The sequence below is a fragment of the Ailuropoda melanoleuca genome, chromosome 2 (assembly GCF_002007445.2).
Source record: "Ailuropoda melanoleuca isolate Jingjing chromosome 2, ASM200744v2, whole genome shotgun sequence".
Classification (NCBI taxonomy): Eukaryota; Metazoa; Chordata; class Mammalia; order Carnivora; family Ursidae; genus Ailuropoda; species Ailuropoda melanoleuca.
Window position 1 is genome coordinate 20,984,635 of NC_048219.1, and position 18,681 is coordinate 21,003,315.

Consider the following 18,681-nt stretch of genomic DNA (forward strand, 5'->3'; position numbering starts at 1 on the left):
CAGCAAAAGGGAAAAAAAGATAAAATGACAGAGAAAAGGAGATAACTGAGAGAATAGCACCCCCGGAAAAGGAATAAGCATTGGTGGAGAAATTCACCTAGAAAAGTGGAGGGACACTCACATTGTGACAAAGGAGCATGTGAGATCTGTATACTAGTAGGTTTGGTGGCAGGAAGTTGAGGAAATTCTTGTTTGGTGGTTTCTATTTTCTCTGTGAAATGCGGACATGATATCAGCCAGTGAGAGGGGGATTGGAGATTGTGTGCAAGGATTGAACTAGCCTCAGTGAGTGAAGAGTGGGAGCATGATGACTTAGGCAGCGTACAGAATTCTGGGGAGCTAGGAGGGTGGTGACCATTCATTGTAGCAGCAGCAGCCTGCACGGTTGTGTGGGAGGTATTTTTCCCCCAGCAGTATTCAGGCATCTAGTGATGGGTGAAGAGAAGTTAATTGAATCTTTTCAGGTTTGGGTTTCATCAGGTGGATGAAATGGAAGGACAAGGGACCGGAAGTGGATGATCCTGGCAAAAGGTTGAGATGGTGGAGCTTAGAACCTAAACTTGCATACGAGGGTGTAAAAGCGTTATGGACTGCGGGTCCCAGTGAAGTCAGAGAACACATATCTTGGAAATAGTTGAATGAGAGAAGTGTGATCAGGAAGTGGAATAATGAAGCTTATGTAGTTCCAGGTGATGACAAGGCCCAGGGTGTAGCCATGGGAATGAGTGGCTGAGTGAAATACAGAGACAGTCAAGATGTTGACATGGCCAGTCCCCCTGGATGATGGCAGGACTTGAGGAGGGAAAAGGATGCTTGTGAGTGAGATAGAAAGGTCCTTGATGAATTGAGTACATTGTTCTGGAGTCTATAGGTGATGATACGAACATGAGGAGGGGTAACGGTCCATACAGCAGGGTGGCATGACCCTCAAAGTAGTAAGGGTTTTTATAGGAAAGAGGTAGAATAAAGAACTGGGTTGGGCTTTGGTGAACAGACACTAGGCCCCCGCTGCCAATCCTGAGACCTTTGGGGTATAAGAATATAAGCAGCCTCCACCAGGGAGGGCTCTGCAGAAGTGGCACCTGGGGTAGAGCCAACTTTGGGGGCAGGCTGAGGGGAGGCAGAGCAGCTGCGGAGAAGCTAAGGGTGGAGGAGACTGCTGATTGGGAACAACGGCCTTTGAGGGCAGAGTAAGAAAGCTAGGAAGGAAAGAGGGGTGGGAAATCAGATCAGGAAAGGCGAAGCACAGAGCAGTGCAGGGGTGAGAGAACATGGGTAGAGGGATGATGATTGACCTAGAGCATTAACGTTTTGCGGGGAGAATATGAGAACAGGTCTGTGGGGCGGGGCTGGGGGCAGAAGTGATCTGAGAGGAAGAGCGGGGTCTGGGTAGAGAGTGAGGGTAGGTCTGGGGAGAGGATGAAGGCAGAGGGCTTTGCAGGAGGGAGGTGGGAGAAGGGTGGTCTCTGGGGAGAGGATGGAGGGAAAGGCCACTGTGAGGAAAAGATGGGGCACCTGGAGTCTGCAGGGAAGCGATGGATGGCGGGAAGGATCTGTGAAGCAGGTATGAGGGGGGAAGCAGAAGGAAGGGAATCTATGAGAAGGAAGTGACCAATTGTAGTGCGTATGCCCTGAGGTAAAGGAAAGCCAGAGGACACCCTTTGGTTGGGCCTGAGGTCAGAAGGAGAATGTTCTTTCCCTGTCTCTTTTCTCCCTCGCTCTCTCTTTCCAATTGGGGAACTGAGAGTGAGGAGTTGAGATGGGAGCCCAAAGAGAAGGCCTCTGTCCCATTCTGCAGGTGGAGCCTGCAGAAACAGGGGACAGTGACTGCCTTGTCTCCAAGGCCATCTGGGGACGGGGAGCCAGGCTGGCAGCCCATGCCCTGGAGGCTTCTTGCTTTTAGAAGTGTGTCTTTGATTCAGGGGAAAAAGTCCCTCTGAGAAATTTTATTTAGAAACGAGACCAAGTGACCTTTTGGTTTTTAATGCCTCTTCTAGCTTGTCAAAGGACTTTTGACTTCAGTACAATAGCTGGGGTTTTTGAGATTTTGTGATTTTAGTTTCCCTGCATGAGGAAGAACCATTTGTCTGCTATAGAAATGATTTATGGATGAGTCCAGATTTATTCATCACCTCTGAAAATGGAGAGGAAATTAAAAACAAAGAGTCCACTCTGGGCTGAAGACAAAGTAGGTTTGTCATCCTTGCAGAAGACTTTGCCAAGGTTAAAAGGCCACAAACAAACCAATTTGGACCACGGTTCCTAATCCGGATTTTAATTTCATGTGCTTTGATTTTTCAGACCATTTTCTCTCCAAGGTAAAATAATGACTATTTTAATTGGCTGCCACTTACAGAGAGATTCCAATAAGCATGATGGCATACGTATATTTTTCTCTGGCATTCCATGTGTGCTCCAGTTCTTATGCTCAAACTGGTGAGGCTGACTTTTACTGCGTGCTGCGTGCCATGATCAGTTGACTATAAATTAAATCCTCTTTTCCAAAAGCCATTTTCCATTAGTGCTAATTTGTTTGCTTCTCATTTCCACTGATCATTAGAGTCTCTGGTTGTGAGCACCAAATTGGAAATAATTTCCTTGACATTTCAAAAAAATGTCTCCCCTTCTTGAATGCCATTTGGCTGCAGCTAAAGAACATTATGGTTTGCAGAGGAACAGTTCACTCCAATTACAATTTAACTGACCGTTCATGGCACCGAATCCCTGTCCTTAGTGTCCAGAGATGACACCGTTGCTGACATTGCTATTTCCTGTCATGGCTGTAAAATGCCTCATAGACTTTGCACTGGCCTTCTTGGATGGAGATTCTGCCACTCTGAACATGGAGGCTTTGGGAAGTTGGTAGTTTTATGGACCTACATTTCATGGACATTCAGATATAACCATCCACACAAGAGCTGGCTGATTTCTTCATCCATTCACCCAGTAAGCATTTATTAAACATCTATTTTGTACCAGGCATTATGCCAGACCCTGGGGACACAAAGATAGGGAAGACCAACCCCTGCCCTTGAAAAATTCGTATTCCAGTGGGATGGAGGGGTAAGTTTTACAGCAGAGTATGGGAAGAGGTGGCATATGTGGGACCACAGAACCAACAGCCCCTAGTTGTCTTGGGGAATTAGCCAAAGGACAAAGAGGAAGCTGGCCATTCTTGATGGCAGAGCAGCACTGAGATGCAGAGGGCCCTGGAAGGGTCCTGGGAAGTTGAGAAGAGATGAGGTTAGCCTCGGGCCAAGTTTGAAGGGCCTTGTATGCCACCCGGTGTTTAGACTTTATCCTGTAGGCCAGCGGGAGAAATTTGGTGGTGAAGAAGGGAGGAGGGGTAGAAGCTTGAGGGAAAGGCAATCAAGGAAGGTGTTATTTATGTATTGATTTTAGTTGGTGAAGACTGAGCAGGTGTTTAAGGGGAGTCAGAAAGATGGAAAGATTGAAGATGGAGGGGCAAACTCGCGCACATGGAAGGGCTGGGTGCTGACCTGGTAGGGTAGAGAAGGGAGGTATACCTGATGGGCCCTATTTCCTCTGTGAAGTAGGAAGCAAGGTCAGCTGGGCATCCTTGATTCCTCCCCCACTTTCATCCTCCACTGCCATTCACCAGGTCCTGCTGCTTCTCCCTCCTCCAGAAATGTGTAGCATTTCTGCTTCTCTCCAGCCCTACTGCCACCACCATCTTTTGCCAAGATTAGGTGAACAGCCTCCTAACTGGTGCCCCACTTCCAGCCTTGCCCCCTTACAATCATCTTTCTACACTGCAGTCAAGAGGATATTTCTAGAACAAACTCCCTTGTCACCGTTGACATAGAACCCTTCAGTACTTCCACGTGGCCCTGGGGACTGAGTGCAGACTGTGCAGCCCAGCACGCACAGTCTCCAGCCTCTGCCTATTGGCACAGTTTATCCCTTGCCATTTCCACCCTCAGACTGCGCTCCTGCCGTTCTGAACAATCTCAGCCATGAAAATAGGAGCTAAGCTTTATGTGAGGTGGTCTATTGGCCCTGTGAGGCATCATCGCCTCTTCTCAGGTAAGAGAGCTGAAGCCTAGAGAGGTTAAGTACTTTGTGTAAGGTCACACAGCCGCAAGGTGGGAGATCATGGAGCTCTGGTGTGTGTGTTCCTAACCACAGCCCAATACCACCTCCCACTTGCAATTCTTTAAATATGCCTTACAGTCTCTCATCTCTAAGCCTTCACATATTTTATTTCCTCTACCTGAAAGACAGTTTCATCACCTCTTCACCTGGCTGGCTATCAATCACCTTTTAGCCTGGATGGCATCTCTTCTGGAATGCCTTCCAGAACAGCCACTACCCCGGCCATGGCTGGGTTAGATGTCCCTTGCTCACATTCCCAAAGTGTCCTGTACTTACCCCCATCATAGCACATAACACACTATTGAAACTGAAGTTGCTTATCTAGAGGACTCTATGCCACCCCCAAACTGTGTCTTTTCCACACGTATCCCTAGAGGCCGAGTATAAGGATGGGACACACTTGTCTGCCATTATTTGTTGCATTTCATGTCTAATGGAATTGCTGACAGTGAGATTGGAGGTCAGGCAGAGAGACTCCTAATCGTGTTTGAGGCAACTTACTGAGGCCTTCATGCAATGTGACGGGCACTGGAGGCCCAAGCTGGGGCAGAGGGAGGCAGCTGCCGGAGATGCAGGCCGGCCAAGAGAAGAGGTCATGGTGCAGAGGCATCGGGGAAGCAGGCATTCAGAGCAGGAGGAAGGGTCACGGGTGTTAGTTGTGGCAGCAGCAGGACAAGAGAGCGAAAGACTGAACTGTCCTCACTGAACTGAGCAATTAGGAGGTTAAAGACACTGGGTAAAGTGATGGCAGTGGAGTGTGGGGGATGGGTGGCGGGGGAGGGAAAAGCAAAATCGCAGTGGGTTGAGGAGAGAATGGTCAGCGGGAGAACAGGAAAGAGTGTGTAGAAGGTTTTTAAGAAGGTTTGCTGTGAAGTGAGAAAACCAGAGAGGTGACTGGAGGGAGATGTGGGGTTGAGGTAAGTGGGATTTGTTTTCATTTTTTGCTTGTTTTTGTTTTAGGCTAGGCAAGAATTAAGTACATTAACAAGAAAAATGCCTAAATAAAGAGAGCAGTGGAGGATACAGAAGAGGAGGGAGCAGTGGAGGGAGTGAGGGCCCTAAGGAGGCAGGATGGACGGGTGGGGAGCTCTGGGAGGAGGGAAGGAAGATGGGAAGACAGGTGTGGGTACAGATCGCATGGGAAGAATGAAGAGGACTGTGGGGACATTCTTGCCTCGTGGCTTTTTGTTAAACCCAAGAGTCGACGGAAGGGTAAGGAGCTGGATATTGCAGCCATCACAGGAGAGTCACAGCATTTAGCCTGTGGCTCGTGGGTGTGGTTGCTGGGTTGGTTGGAAGTGCAGGTTCAAGGTCATTGGAGTCTAGGTTTTATGCCTCTCCTACCTGTTCCAACACATCCTGGGATTTACCCCACCGCAGCACTTTTCTCTTTCCGTTAAAATCACCAGGTTGCCTTTCTCTCCACCCACCACTCTCTAAGCACCTTGAGGGCAAGGACTGTATTTGTCATGTTAACCAGTCCCACTCACGGTGCTCGGCACCCAGGACATCTGTTTAATTAATTACTGAGTGGAGTTAAAGAAATTAAAGTGCTCATGATGAGCGCACTGTGTCGGATGTGAGTGTAAATAACATTTGTTGAGCACCTGTCATGTGCCAGGGATGCTGCCAGCCACCCAGCTTGCGAAGATGGGACATGCTGGTGTTGAACCCGCCCAGGCGCACTTGGGTGAACAGGAAGACAGCTGGCCAAGCCATCGTGAGCGTGAGGGAGGACCCACAACTGAGCACCCAGGCGGCAGAGGGGGAAGGACAGGAGGCTTGAGCTGGCAAAAAAGAAACCATTTGGTATGGGGAAGTTAGAAACTGGTTTGTGAAGCCTGGGAAAGCCGGCTGCCCCATCTAAATTCCCGCTGGAAGCAGGAACAAGGAGCGGGGGCGAAGGGAGGTCAGAGTTTGGTTGTGGCAGAATTTAGACAGAAGTTCTTCGGGCTGAGATGTTTGAAACTCTATCTTGAGGGTAATGAGGAACAGCTGAAGGCTTTGAAGCATGGCAATCTGTCAAATTTGCATTTTTTAAGGATTATTTGAGAACACACACGTGTGTGCTCAAACATGGGGGGGCAGGGGGAGGGAGAGAATCTCAAGCAGACTCCCTGCTGAGCACAGAGTACGATGTGGGGCTCAGTCCCAGGACCCTGAGATCATGACCTGAGCCAAAATCAAGAGTCGGACGTTTAATGCCCTGGGGACTTAGGACTTGAAGAGTGTGTGAAATACAAGAATGGAGACTTCCGCTAGTCCTTTAGGTACAGGCATCTGGACCTCAGGAGACAGGCCCAGGCTGACAACATGGGTTGGGGGTCACGAAGCCTACACTGTAAAACAAAGTGCCGGGAATAAAGGAGATAACAAAGTGCGAGAAGACAACTGAGGACAGAACGGAGCTACAAAGGAACCTGAGGAGGGTCCAGCGAGGGGCAGAAGCAGGGGAGAGTGAGGTCAGGAAGGAAATGTTCAGAGAGTCATCCACAATCCATCAGAGCCCAAGCACGTTAGCCACAGAATTTGACAACAAGAGGTTATTGGTGACATTTTGGAACACGGGGGGGGGGGGCAGAATCCGTGCTTCCCATTTAATGGGGAGAACCTGGGCTCTGGAGTTGTACACAGTCTGAGGGCGGTTTCTCTTTCCACCCTTGTTTAGCTGTGAGACCTTCAATAAATGAGCAAACCTCTCTAAACCTTAGATTTTACAGCTGAAAACTGGGGATAATAATACCGACCTCCTCAGGAACTTAAGAAGATTAAAATAAATAATGTCCATAAAATATATTCTATGTGACTAGCTCTTATAAACACTACAAAATGTTAGTTTCTTCTCCCTGCCATCATTCCATCTCTCCTCCCTGCATCATGAAAGACACATAATGTATCCCCTTATATTTGGTAGTCAAGAAGAAGCTCAGATACAGAACTTATCCCAGCAACTCGCTCCTGAAATTGACATATTTCTCTCCTTTTCCCACTGTTTTCTTCTTTTTAATCCTTTTTAAAATTGTATTTACTGGTTGTTTGGTTTGGGGTTTTTTTGGGGGGAGGGGGTTTGTTTGTAATCCTCATCAAGTCTTATTTTGTGGATGAAAGACCTAAATGTGAGACAGGAATCCATCAAAATCCTAGAGGGGAACACAGGCAGCAACCTCTTTGACCTCGGCGATAGCAACTTCCTGCCAGACACATCTCCACAAGCAAGGGAAACAAAGGCAAAAATGAACTATTGGGACTTCATCAAGACAAAAAGCTTTTGCATAGCAAAGGAAACAGTCGACAAAACCAAAACACAACCGAAGGAATGGGGGAAGATACTTACAAATGTCTTATCAGATAAAGGGTTAGTATCCAAAATCTATAAAGAACTTATCAAACTCAACACCCAATGAACAAATAATCCAGTCAAGAAATGGGCAGAAGACATAAACAGACATTTCTCTAAGGAAGACATACAAATGGCCAACAGACACATGAAAAAATGTTCAACGTCACTTATCATCAGGGAAATACAAATCAAAACCACAGTGAGATACCACCTCGCACCAGTCGGTCAGAATGGCTAAAATTAACAAGTCAGGAAACAACAGATGTTGATAAGGATGTGGAGAAAGGGGAACCCTCTTACACTGTTGGTGGGAATGCAAGGTGGTACAGCCCCTCTGTAAAACAGTGTGGAGGTTCCTCAAGAAGTTAAAAATAGAGCTACCTTATGACCCAGCAATTGCACTACTAAGCATTCACCCCAAAGATATAAATGTAGTGATCCAAAGGGGCACCTGCACCCCCAATGCTTATAGGAGCAATGTCCACAATGGCCACACTATGGAAAGAGCCCAGATGTCCATTGACAGATGAATGGATAAAGAAGATGGGGTAGATATATACAATGGAATATTACTCAGCCATCAAAAAAATGAAATCTTGCCATTTGCGATGACATGGATGGAACTAGAGGGTATTATGCTAAGTGAAATAAGTCAATCAGAGAAAGACAATTATATGATTTCACTCATGTGTAGAATTTAAAAAACAAAACAGAGGAGCATAGGGGAAGGGAAGGAAAAATAAAACAAGATAAAATCGGAGAGGGAGACAAACCATAAGAGACTTTTAACCATAGGAAACAAACTGAGGGTTGCTGGAGGGGAGGGGGAGATGGGGTAACTGGGTGATGGGCATTAAGGGGGGCACGTGATGTAATGAGCACGGGGTTTTATATACAACTGATGAATCACTGAACTCTACCTCTGAAACTAATAATACAATATATGTTAATTAATTGAATTTAAATAAAAAAATTTTTAAAGTCTTATTTTGAAGAAAAGTTGAGATAAAAGTAAATAAGAGGCTGGAGACTCTTGATTAAACATAACTCTAGTGCTTATCTCCCCTACCTCTCCAAACCTTCCTGACGTAACACTGAAGAAATATGGAAAGCCAGGGCGCCTGGGTAGCTCCGTTAGTTAAGCCTCTGACTCTTGGTTTCTGCTCAAGTCGTGATCTCAGGGTCATGACATGGATCCCCATGTCGGGCTTAAGTTTGTCTCTCCCTCTCTGCCCCTCCCCCCTCTAAAAAAGTAAATAAAACCTTTAAAAAATAAAGAAATATAGGGGCATCTGGGTGGCTCAGTGGGTTAAGCATCTGCCTTTGGCTCAGGTCATGATCCCAGGATCCTGGGATCAACCCCCTCAGGGGTGTGCCAGGCTCCCTGCTGCAGGGAGCCTGCTTCTCCCTCTCCCCACTCATGCTCTCTCTCACGATCTCTCTCTCTCTCCCTAAAATAAATAAATAAATCTTTTAAAAAAAGAAATACAGAAAGGTATTCAGTCACAAAAGTTCAGAGAAGGAAGCAACAGCAGATGAAAGCTGGACAAATATTTGGAAGGTAGAAGGCAGGTGGGGGAATGTTACCTGGCTTGAAACATCCTAAGAAATTACAAACTAAGTGCCAACAAGGGGAGATTACCAACAAGAAGCAAGTCAGTTCACCCAGTTTAACCTCTAAAAAGCTTAGTGCCTTGGAAGCCCGAGTTAGCACAGGTTAGACATGAGGTATGGGGTTAAACACAGGGGGACTGGCTGAATCTGTATGCAGGGCACTTTGCCCCCGCCCCAGAGCTCCTTTCTCAAAAGCTACGTGCCCACTCTAAACTCTCATGCTGCGTAGGGAGGAAGGAAATTGAATTCCGGAGGCCTTCATACTCAGAGACCTCAGGCATAGTTTGAAGGGCAGGGATGAGAAATAGGGTGGAAAACTGAGTAATGGCGGGAAGGCCTACACACTGCTTTGTGGAGCCCCAGCCCCTCCCTCAGCCCCATTCCCAGGATGCCAGATGCCAGGCACCTAGCACCCCCACCTTCTCACTACACCCCATCCCCAGGAGGTAGAGAAGTCCTGAAGACCCCCAGGAGGAAGAAAAAGTCCTTCACTAACTGACATTTCTGTGTCCTTCAATGAAAAGACTAGTTATTGCCTGATAAAGAAATTTCCAAAACCCAAAGGACACAGCACCTGATCAAAAGAACCCACCAAGGACCTAGAATACTGAGTAAAAAAGACCTGGAACAAGACACACCATCCTATAATTTCAGAAAAGTGTTTAAAAGCATCGAGAATGAAAAAACAAGCCACAGTCCATGGCGCATAAATCAGAATGATGTCAGACTTCTCAACCAGCAACACTGGGGAGGCTCAATCCGAGGAAAGTTTATTTCTAACAGGGAATTATATACCCAACCAATATAACACAAGGTCAATATACTTTCAGACTTTCAAGGATACATACAAAAAGTAAGTTTCATTTCGTAGGAAACTACTGAGGAATGTGCTTCAACAAAACAAGAGAGCAAACCAAAAAGGAGGAAAAGCTAGGTCCAGGAAATGGGACAGCCAGCAGAGAGAACTGGCAAAAGGAAATCCCAGGACAACATTTGTGTGCCAGGCTTAGCAAGCAACCAGTCCAAACTGGAGCAGAAAGACGGAGGTCTGTGGGAAAGAAGTTGCCAGAGAAAAGATGGAACTGATCAGTTAGGGGTTGAACATTTGGAAAAATTGCTATGTGTTTGGAACATGTGGAAGAAAATAGCTCCAGGTACTCAGAAATCTAAACAATTGAAAAAAGAAACAATGATTAATCCATGTAAAACCCAACCTGTGAGGGAAAGAAAATGTGATAGTAGTTTACAGCGTGAGTGAACAGTGTTCGCCTACCTGGTCAATAATGTAAACATTGTCTATCAATTTAACTATAAATTGTGGAAAACTATATTGTGAGGATAAGGGGAGAAAAAATGGAAGTTATCCTGGTTTGAGAAGCTAATTCCTCAAGAGCCAGAGTAAGAAATACTGCCTAAAACAGGTTTAGTCAAGTAAGGGTAATGTCTGAGTTTGCAGGGGCTGCCATTACAAAGCGCGGTAGGCTGGGGGCGCTTAACCAACAGAAACTGGTTGTCTCAGGTCTGGAGGTTCTGATCAAGGTGTCTGAGATCAAGGGCTGGCAGGATTGGTTTCTTCTGAGGCCTCTCTCCTGGGCTCCCAGTCTGACTCCACATCTCACGCTCTTCCCCTGTACCACAAGATCCAGGCTCCTCCAGGCCCGGGCAGCGCCTCATCTCCCCGTCTCCCACGGCACCCCCCACGGTGCCACGTGACGGGCCTGCCCTGCGTGTTGCTGGTTCACAGCTGCATCACTGTGACTTGGAAAGCTGCCATCTGCGGTTTCCTTTTCCTGTTAAGGAAAGAGTAAGATAGGGAAGATCCAAGGAAAAGTCAGAGGCCCTAACGGGACGTGCCCAGCTGCAAGTTTCCCACCCTCCATGTCCTAGAATTGCTGGGTGCATCTCTGATGGCACTTTCAATTCTGATCCTAGAAAGGGTCCACCCACGACAGGGTGGGGGGGGTGGAGAATTGGGGGACAGCTGGGTGGGCACGGGGTGCTTTCCTTCCTTATAAAGCACACAGTGGTATTTCAACTCCTCTTCCCTTGGGTCCAGAACAGCCACTCATCCCCATTTTCTTGAGGCCAGTTTGACTGTGGAAGGTGGCCTCGGCCTCTGAAACTTATTCTCAGACTTAGGGCTATAATGTCATTCACAGTGATTGATGCCTGATCCTATGAGGGATTTTGGTCATTTTTGTCTCTAGTTTGATCCACAGTCATTCACCTGGCTGTTAAGGCTGACAGGATTTCGTGGCTGTCTCCATCCCAGGGGCTACGTGGATGCCCTCTCCGGGAGCGCATACCCAGTGTCCTCTGGGGAGTAGTGGAGGTTGGTGTGTGTGTCTGTCTGTCTCCATGTGCCTCAGATGATTGCTTCCTAATAAAACTCTGATAGCTGGGCCCCATCAATATCTCAAATACATGTGAGGAAACGTTAATTTAGAATCAATTTTAGGATGTTTCAGACTGTAAAGTCCTTTTAACTAGATCTCTGGCGCAGATGGAGAAGCCCTTTACGGGACTGTAAATCTCATGTTGAACAGTCTTCGTGAAATACACATCTCCCTACACACAAGCTGTTCCCTCCATATCAGTCATGGCCCCTGCAAGTAATGCTTCACAAATATTCTGTAAATCACAGAAAACCCCATGATAATGTGAAATATGACTTTCACTTGTCTGTTAGACAAAAGAATCACACATGCCTCTCTCCCATCAGCACTAACATTTGTTATGGATAATAACACTTTCAATCACAACTATTTTTGGAAAACGGGTTTATTTTAAACCTTCCCTCCCCCACTGAAAACACTCTCCCAAGGACACAGACTCCTACAAACCACAGCCCATTAATCCAACTATGGAATGGAAACTTTTTCTTCTTACTAACTTTTTTTTTCAGTTGTTTTTAAGAGAGTGAGTATAAAAGCCCAAGCTACAAGGTTAGGGAGCATTTTTCCTTAGCTGATTGGTATGAGAAGGGCCAGGTCTCTCAAGACCCCCAAATCTCTGGCCCTGTGTGAAGTGAGGGGCAAAAGGGACCCAGGTTTTTAGCGAGCACCTTCATCTCAGCTGGTCCTTTAGTTGGCATCAGCAGGGATCCAAGGAGCTAAAATGTTAGCTCCTAAACGTGAAGTCGACATCTGCCGCCTTGATATTCTCAACGCCATTACAGCACAGCCAAACCCTCCCCGTTCGAGTAGGGGATGATCTGTTCTAGAGGTGTATTTTGGATGTCACAACATCTACATGGGTGACAGAGGCTCCCCCTGCCTCCAGCCGATTGCTGGAAAAGCAAAACCCCTAGAGTAACCCGTAGGACTGGCATGGTTCTGAATATTTTGGTAACCTGTCTGTGTTCCCTCCCTCTGTAGCCGACTTCAGGACTGACTGACCATGACTTCCATAAAGGAGCAAGCAGCAATTAGCCGGCTCTTGAGTTTTTTACAGGATTGGGACAATGCTGGCAAAGTTGCAAGGAGTCACATCCTCGACAATTTCATCAAGACCAACCAAGGCAAGACCTCCCCTGAACTGGAGCAGGAGTTTTCCCAAGGGGCCAGCTTGTTCCTGGCACGCCTGACCACCTGGCTTAGACTCACGTATCCTTTGCTGAACAGAAATAAATTGGGCAATCTTCAAAGCAGAAAAGGAACGAAGATTACTAGGAGGGCACTTCTCTTGATTCTCCCTAAAATCGTAGATCAGGACATCTGCTGATCCAAGTAGTGTCCGCAAAGTCAAGAACTCCCTCCCTTCCTGTCTTCCCAACCTATACATGTATCCTCATTCTCACCCCTAACCTCTTCCGCTCCCATCAGATTTGATGTGGGTCTTCCTTCTGTCTGGGGTTAATCCTTTCTCTGCCCTCGGGGACTTTATTCTTTCTCTCTGATGGCCTTCCCTTTTGCCTCCTTACCAGCTTTTTCATCGGTATTTACATATGCTCAAATCTCTTCTACCTTAAAAATTAAATTAAATCCCTGTCTCAGAGCAGTATTCCACCTAGTTCCTGCCCTTTATGGTGAAGCTTTTCGAACAGGTTATTGACTTTCCCTGTCTACACTTCTTCACCTCCCTTTTCTCCTCTGCCCACTGCAGTCTGACTTCTGTCCCCTTCACTGACGCAGGTCTTGCCAAGGTTACTGCTGTTGTTCTAATTGCAAAACCCAGTGACTACATCCTTGGTCATTACACATGACCTCTCAACGGCATTTGTCAACCATTACCACTTCTCAAAAAACTCCTCCCTGAAACTAACATAATGTTATATGTCAATTAAACTTCAGTAAGAGGGAGGGAGGGAGGGAGGGAAGGAAGGAAGGAAGGAAGGAAGGAAGGAAGGAAGGAAGGAAGGAAGAAAGAAATAAAAGCACATATAGATCATCACAAAAATAAAAAACCACCCGCTCTTCCCTTGGTTTTTGTGATACCAATTCTCTTGGTTTTCTCCTTTCTTTCTGTCTGTTCCTCATTTTCTTCAGCTATCCCTGAAATGTGGATATTTCTTGGGACTCCATCCTCATCCCTCTCCGCCAGTGACCTAATCCATCATCATGGTGTCCACACAACTCCAAGGTTAAGGGCTCTCACATTTCTCTCTGGAATCTGAGTTCTATATCTGTTAATCCAACTACCATCTCCACTTGCACGCCACAGAATGACTCTCACATTTCTGGCTTGGGAAACTGGGCGAATGGGGTGCCATTATGTGGGAAGAGAATACAAGAAAAGCAGTTGGGGTAGATAAGTCTGGTTTGGGACATGTTGTGTTTGAGGTGCCCGTGCTCAGGAGTCCTAGAGACAGATTGGGGTTGAAGACGGATTTGATAGTTTGCTCCTGCTCTGTGTGCCCACAGCGCTCCGTGGATCATCTCAGATCCTTTCTTTTTTTTTTTAAGATTTTATTTTTTATTAATATCTGTACCCAATGTGGGGCTCTAACTCACAACCCTGAGATCAAGAGTCACGTGCTCCACTGACTAAGACAGCCAGGCGCCCCTCAGATCCTTTTATTATACATTTTTCTCCTTGCCTGAACCCTCTCCTCTCCTCTAAACCTATTCCTTATTTGACTAATTCTTACTCCATCATTCAGATCTCAGTCTAAACATCCCTTTCTCAGGAAACCCTTTTCTGAGCCCTAGACTAGCCTAGGTTCCCCTGTTACAGTTGCTCATGGCAGCTCCTCTGTCTTAATCACTATAACCTTGTATTGTTTGTACCTGCTTAATATTGGGACACATGGGTGGCTCAGTCGATTAAGTGTTCGACTTAATGTCAGCTCAGGTCATGATCTCAGGGTTCTGAGATTGAGCCCCGTGTCAGGTTCCATACACTCAGCAGGAGTCTGCTTGTGGTTTTCTCTCCCTCTCCCCCTGCCCCTCCCCCCACTCCCCACATGCTCTTGGGCACGCATGCACACTCTCTCTCTCAAATAAATAAATAAATCTTTTTAAAAAATATCTCGGGCACCTGGATGGTGCAGTTGGTTAATCGTCTGACTCTTGGTTTAGGCTCAGGTTGTGATCTCAGGGTCATGAGATGGAGTCCCACATCCGGCTCCACGCTCAGCACGATCTGCTTAAAGTTTTTCTCTCCCTCTCTCTCTCCCCCTCCCCCCACCTCTCTCTCTTTCTCTCTCTGTCAAATAAATAAATAAATCTTTAGGGGCGCCTGGGTGTCTCAGTCAACCATGTCTGCTTTTGACTCAGGTCATGATCTCAGGGTGCTGGCATCAAGCCCCACATCGGGCTCTTTGCTCAGCAGGGAGTCTTCTTCTCCCTCTCCCTCTATCTGCCGCTCCCCCTGCTTGAGCTCTCTCTCTGTCAAATAAATAAGATCTTAAAAAAAAAAAACTTAAAAAAAATAGATCTCTCTTCCCACTGGATTATAGGATCTGTGAGGGCGGGAATCACATCTATTCTCCTCATCTCTGCATTCCAAATGCCCAGGACCATGCCTGTTCACATAAGGGGTATGTACTGCATGTTTGCTCAGTGAAGGAATGAATGAACCAGAGTCTGTGGCTGGGCAGAAGTAAAGGCTTAGGTAACCACAGCTCTCTTTTTCTTACAGTTGAGTCCTTGATAAAGTTCCTAATCAGACTCAGGCCTAGAATAGGCCAAGGGGAATACCACTGATTATGTCTCTAGGCTGACCCCACTGTCCTCAGACATTAGTGTGCATAAAAGAGGTTTAAATTGCAGATTACCAGTCTGCTCCCCCCCCACCCAGCTGTTCTGATTTAGTAGATTGAGGGAGGCTCCCTGGCCTCTTTGTTTCTAATAAGCACCCTGCTGGGGGACTCTGATGCCTGTGGTCCAAAGATGGTACTTTTAGAAACATCAGCACCTATAATTTGGCCTCCACCTCACAACCTATGACACTAACCTCACCACGGTTATCAGCAACCTCTTGGTCACCAAATGTAGACCACCTTTTTCCCTCCTCACCTTCCTTGGCAGCATTTTCCATGTGACCTCGGGAGGAGGTGAGTGAGTCAGGGTCGTGCAAGCGCAGGCTCACATCCCATTGTCATTGAAAACTTTAATATCTTATTCATCATGGATTTTTTTGGTATTAATTTTGATTTTTTAAAAAAATCGTGCTATGGAACATTATCTGATCACCGAGTTGTTTGATGCCCCCTGAAATTTCACAACTGAAGCCCATGCCTCACTCACCTCCCCCTAGCCCCAGTCCTGCTTGACCCCTGCCCCTTCCTATTCTGTCCTGTTCCCCACCTTCTCCCGTGGCCAGTTCTCAGTCTCTGTTGCAGGATCTTTCCTCCCTACCCCTTAAGTGGTAGTATTCTCTTCTTAGTCATTGCACCTACTACCCTCGGCATTGTATCATTCTTCCCCATCTCCCAAGTGCCAGTCAGAATGCCCAGTGTTTACGAGACGCGGCGCGCTTCCTAAATGACTGACAGAACCAGGCTTTCAACACACAGTTGTACGTTCAGTGCCTACACCTGACATTATGCATAGTTTCCTAACGTTTTGTGACCTTGTCATACAACAGAGCAAAGAGACCAGCCGAAGTGAGGTAGTGTGTTAACTCAGTGACCCCACACCTCCTCCGAAGCCCTCTAGCTATGGTGGATTTGGAAGGAAAACAACTACCACCTAATCTCTCATTAGCCTCAAACCCCTTTTTTAACCTTGAACTTCCAGAAAAAACTAAGGATTTGTATATTATAATGACAAAAGTATTATTACCATTTATTGAGTCTTTTTATGCTCTAGGCACTGAGCTATGTGATGTACAAATATTATCTCATTTGATCCTAAAGCCAAGCCTAATAGGTGATTGGCATTATCCCATTTTATAGATAAGAGAGATGGGCTTTCAAAAGGTTGAGTAATTTACTAGTGACTGGCAGAGATAAGGCTTCAAATCGGTCTTGTCTGTCCCAAAGCCCATATGCCATCCATTCTTCTTCACTGCCTCCCTCCCCAGGGATGGGACAGACCCACAGTTCCACCTCCAACACCATCCCAGGAGATAATCTGCATACACAGCCCCACAGCCTCCATCTGTCCACAGGCAGGAAAGCCTGACAGGAAGAACTCAGACGCTGAGCTAGACCGCTAGGTTCCATCTGTTAACTTTGCGACCTGGACAGGTCATTAACCTGTCTGAGACTGTGTGCTCAGGAAGTAAATGGACATCTTACTAGCAGCCACCCCAGGCTGCAGTGAGGAGTAAATGAGACAAGGCCAGCAGAGCAGCACAGTGCCTGGCACACGATAAATGCTTAGTACTAGGCAGCGCCTGCTGATACTGTGGCAAACTTCTGGAACTAGTTGCCGGAAATAATGGACCAGAAATATGTGTAATGAGTGACTGTGAAAGCAAGACTAGCCTGAGACAGGAAGAAGAGGTGATGAAAGTTGGTGAGCCCAGCTGGCAACTGAGGAAAAGAGGGAGAAGGCAGGGAGGCGGGAACGGGGACTGGGGCTCGCAGGGAGCCGGGTGGAGGACAACGTAGGTAAAATACCGAGGATAACCTGGCCTCCAGCTGTAGCGGCAACAGGCAGGGGAGCCTGGCTCCAGAGCAAACACTGTTTTTGCAGTAAAGAGCCTTTCCTAATGAGCCAATCTGTCTCCACTTCTATTGGCATCCTGGGAACCAGGGTACAGCAGAGATAATTTGCCTCACGCGCCCTCCCCCCCAACAAAGCACCATTACCTCCAACCCATTACATTAGCCTTTATCAGTCTTGGAAGCTCTCAGTCATCCTCCATGAGCTGCAATAATTTTAGCTAATTTCTTAAGTGTTCTAAGAGCCTGTGATGTGTTATGAGCCTAGTAATTGTTGACTGGTTCCTTTTCTGTTGTGGGTTGATTTCATACCTTGTATCTGAGCTGATGCGTGCTCTGGATGCTTTATTACAATGAAGCTTTGTGCAAGGCTCACATTAAAAAATAACACTAAATACTGAGGTTGTTTTAAATCAGAGTTTAATTTTTCCACCATCTCCCGTTGTTCTTATTAGGGAGGCACGCAATTCTTCATAAAGATAGTGACCTCCAGTGTAAAGCTTTGAGCAAGTACAAAATTGAGAATTAATGATGAAGCCGATTATTTTTAGAGAAGTCTAAAAATGAGGCATAAAGTAATGAACTGTGCTGAGACCCGAGGGTGCAATGGTCATGGCGCAGAGAGGCTTGGAAAATTGACTATGCTTTCTCCATGCACCTTTTATTCATCAGAGCCTCCTTGCTCTCTAGGGGGCCCGGTCAGACCGCAGAAACGCTTCCTGGGGAACTGGGAACATGCCTGCTAGCACTGTCCACCCTGAGCCCCCCGCCCCGCCCCGCACTGCGTGTTTGTCGCCTCTTCCCTTTCAACCCAGTGGCCCTCTCAGATAAAGGGCACAATTCAAATGTTGGTCATCCTGGGCCATAGATGGTACCAGGAATCGACACAGGATCTGGTTTCTGTGTGAAAAGCCACCCCGAAATTCACTCTTTAACTTGTCATACAGCTACATGACTGGCTCCTGTTTAGATAAGCTTCTGAAGTCTATTGGTATCTTCTTGTCAGCTGTGAGCAGGTAAGTTCTATTTCTAGAGAGACTCTAGGGTCTCAGTTGCATATGGGGCTCCTGGTGTCCTTGGGATTCACACCACATCAGACCACCACATTCTACCACGTGGGCAGAAATCCGTATTTTAAACCTGGCTAGATCCAGGGGCTCAAAAAATGTCATCAGCACTTGGTCTCTCCCTCTTTCTTTTTCTCCATTTCTCAGCTCTGTTCCCCTCTGTATTCATAGGCCTCCATGTGCTATGGCCCTCAGGGGCTCCAGACATACGACCTGCTTGTTCAGCCACACCCGAAAGAGAGCATATCTTTGCCAGGGGTTCCCAAGAAAGTCCCAGGGGTTGAGCCTCATTGGACCAACTGAGGTCACATGACTGGTCCCAACCAATTACTGCAGTTGGAATGACGCATGCCCTGTAACCAGCTCACCCTGCCCAAGCCACATGGCCCGTGAATGGCAGAGGGGTGATTCCCCAAGGGATCGTTGAGGTGCTATTTCAAGAAGAAGAGGAACAGATTCTGGAAAACCAAACACAAGAAATGCCCAATGTA

The 18,681-nt window shown here is 46.8% G+C and overlaps 1 protein-coding gene across 9 annotated transcripts in view; it reads left to right on the forward strand.

Annotated features, from left to right (window-relative positions):
- Positions 1-18,681, forward strand: part of ARMH1 (armadillo like helical domain containing 1) — a 49,113-nt gene that overhangs the window by 2,634 nt on the left and 27,798 nt on the right. For all 9 annotated transcript variants that reach the window (XR_004622894.1, XR_004622893.1, XR_004622897.1 and 6 more), the window contains exons 2-4: positions 11,278-11,402; positions 12,448-12,675; positions 18,071-18,139. Coding sequence is in view for 5 of the 9 variants with exons in the window: in XM_034651182.1 (XP_034507073.1) it covers positions 12,470-12,675; positions 18,071-18,139 (275 nt within the window). In the remaining 4 variants the exon portion in view is untranslated. The remainder of the gene's footprint in view (positions 1-11,277; positions 11,403-12,447; positions 12,676-18,070; positions 18,140-18,681) is intronic.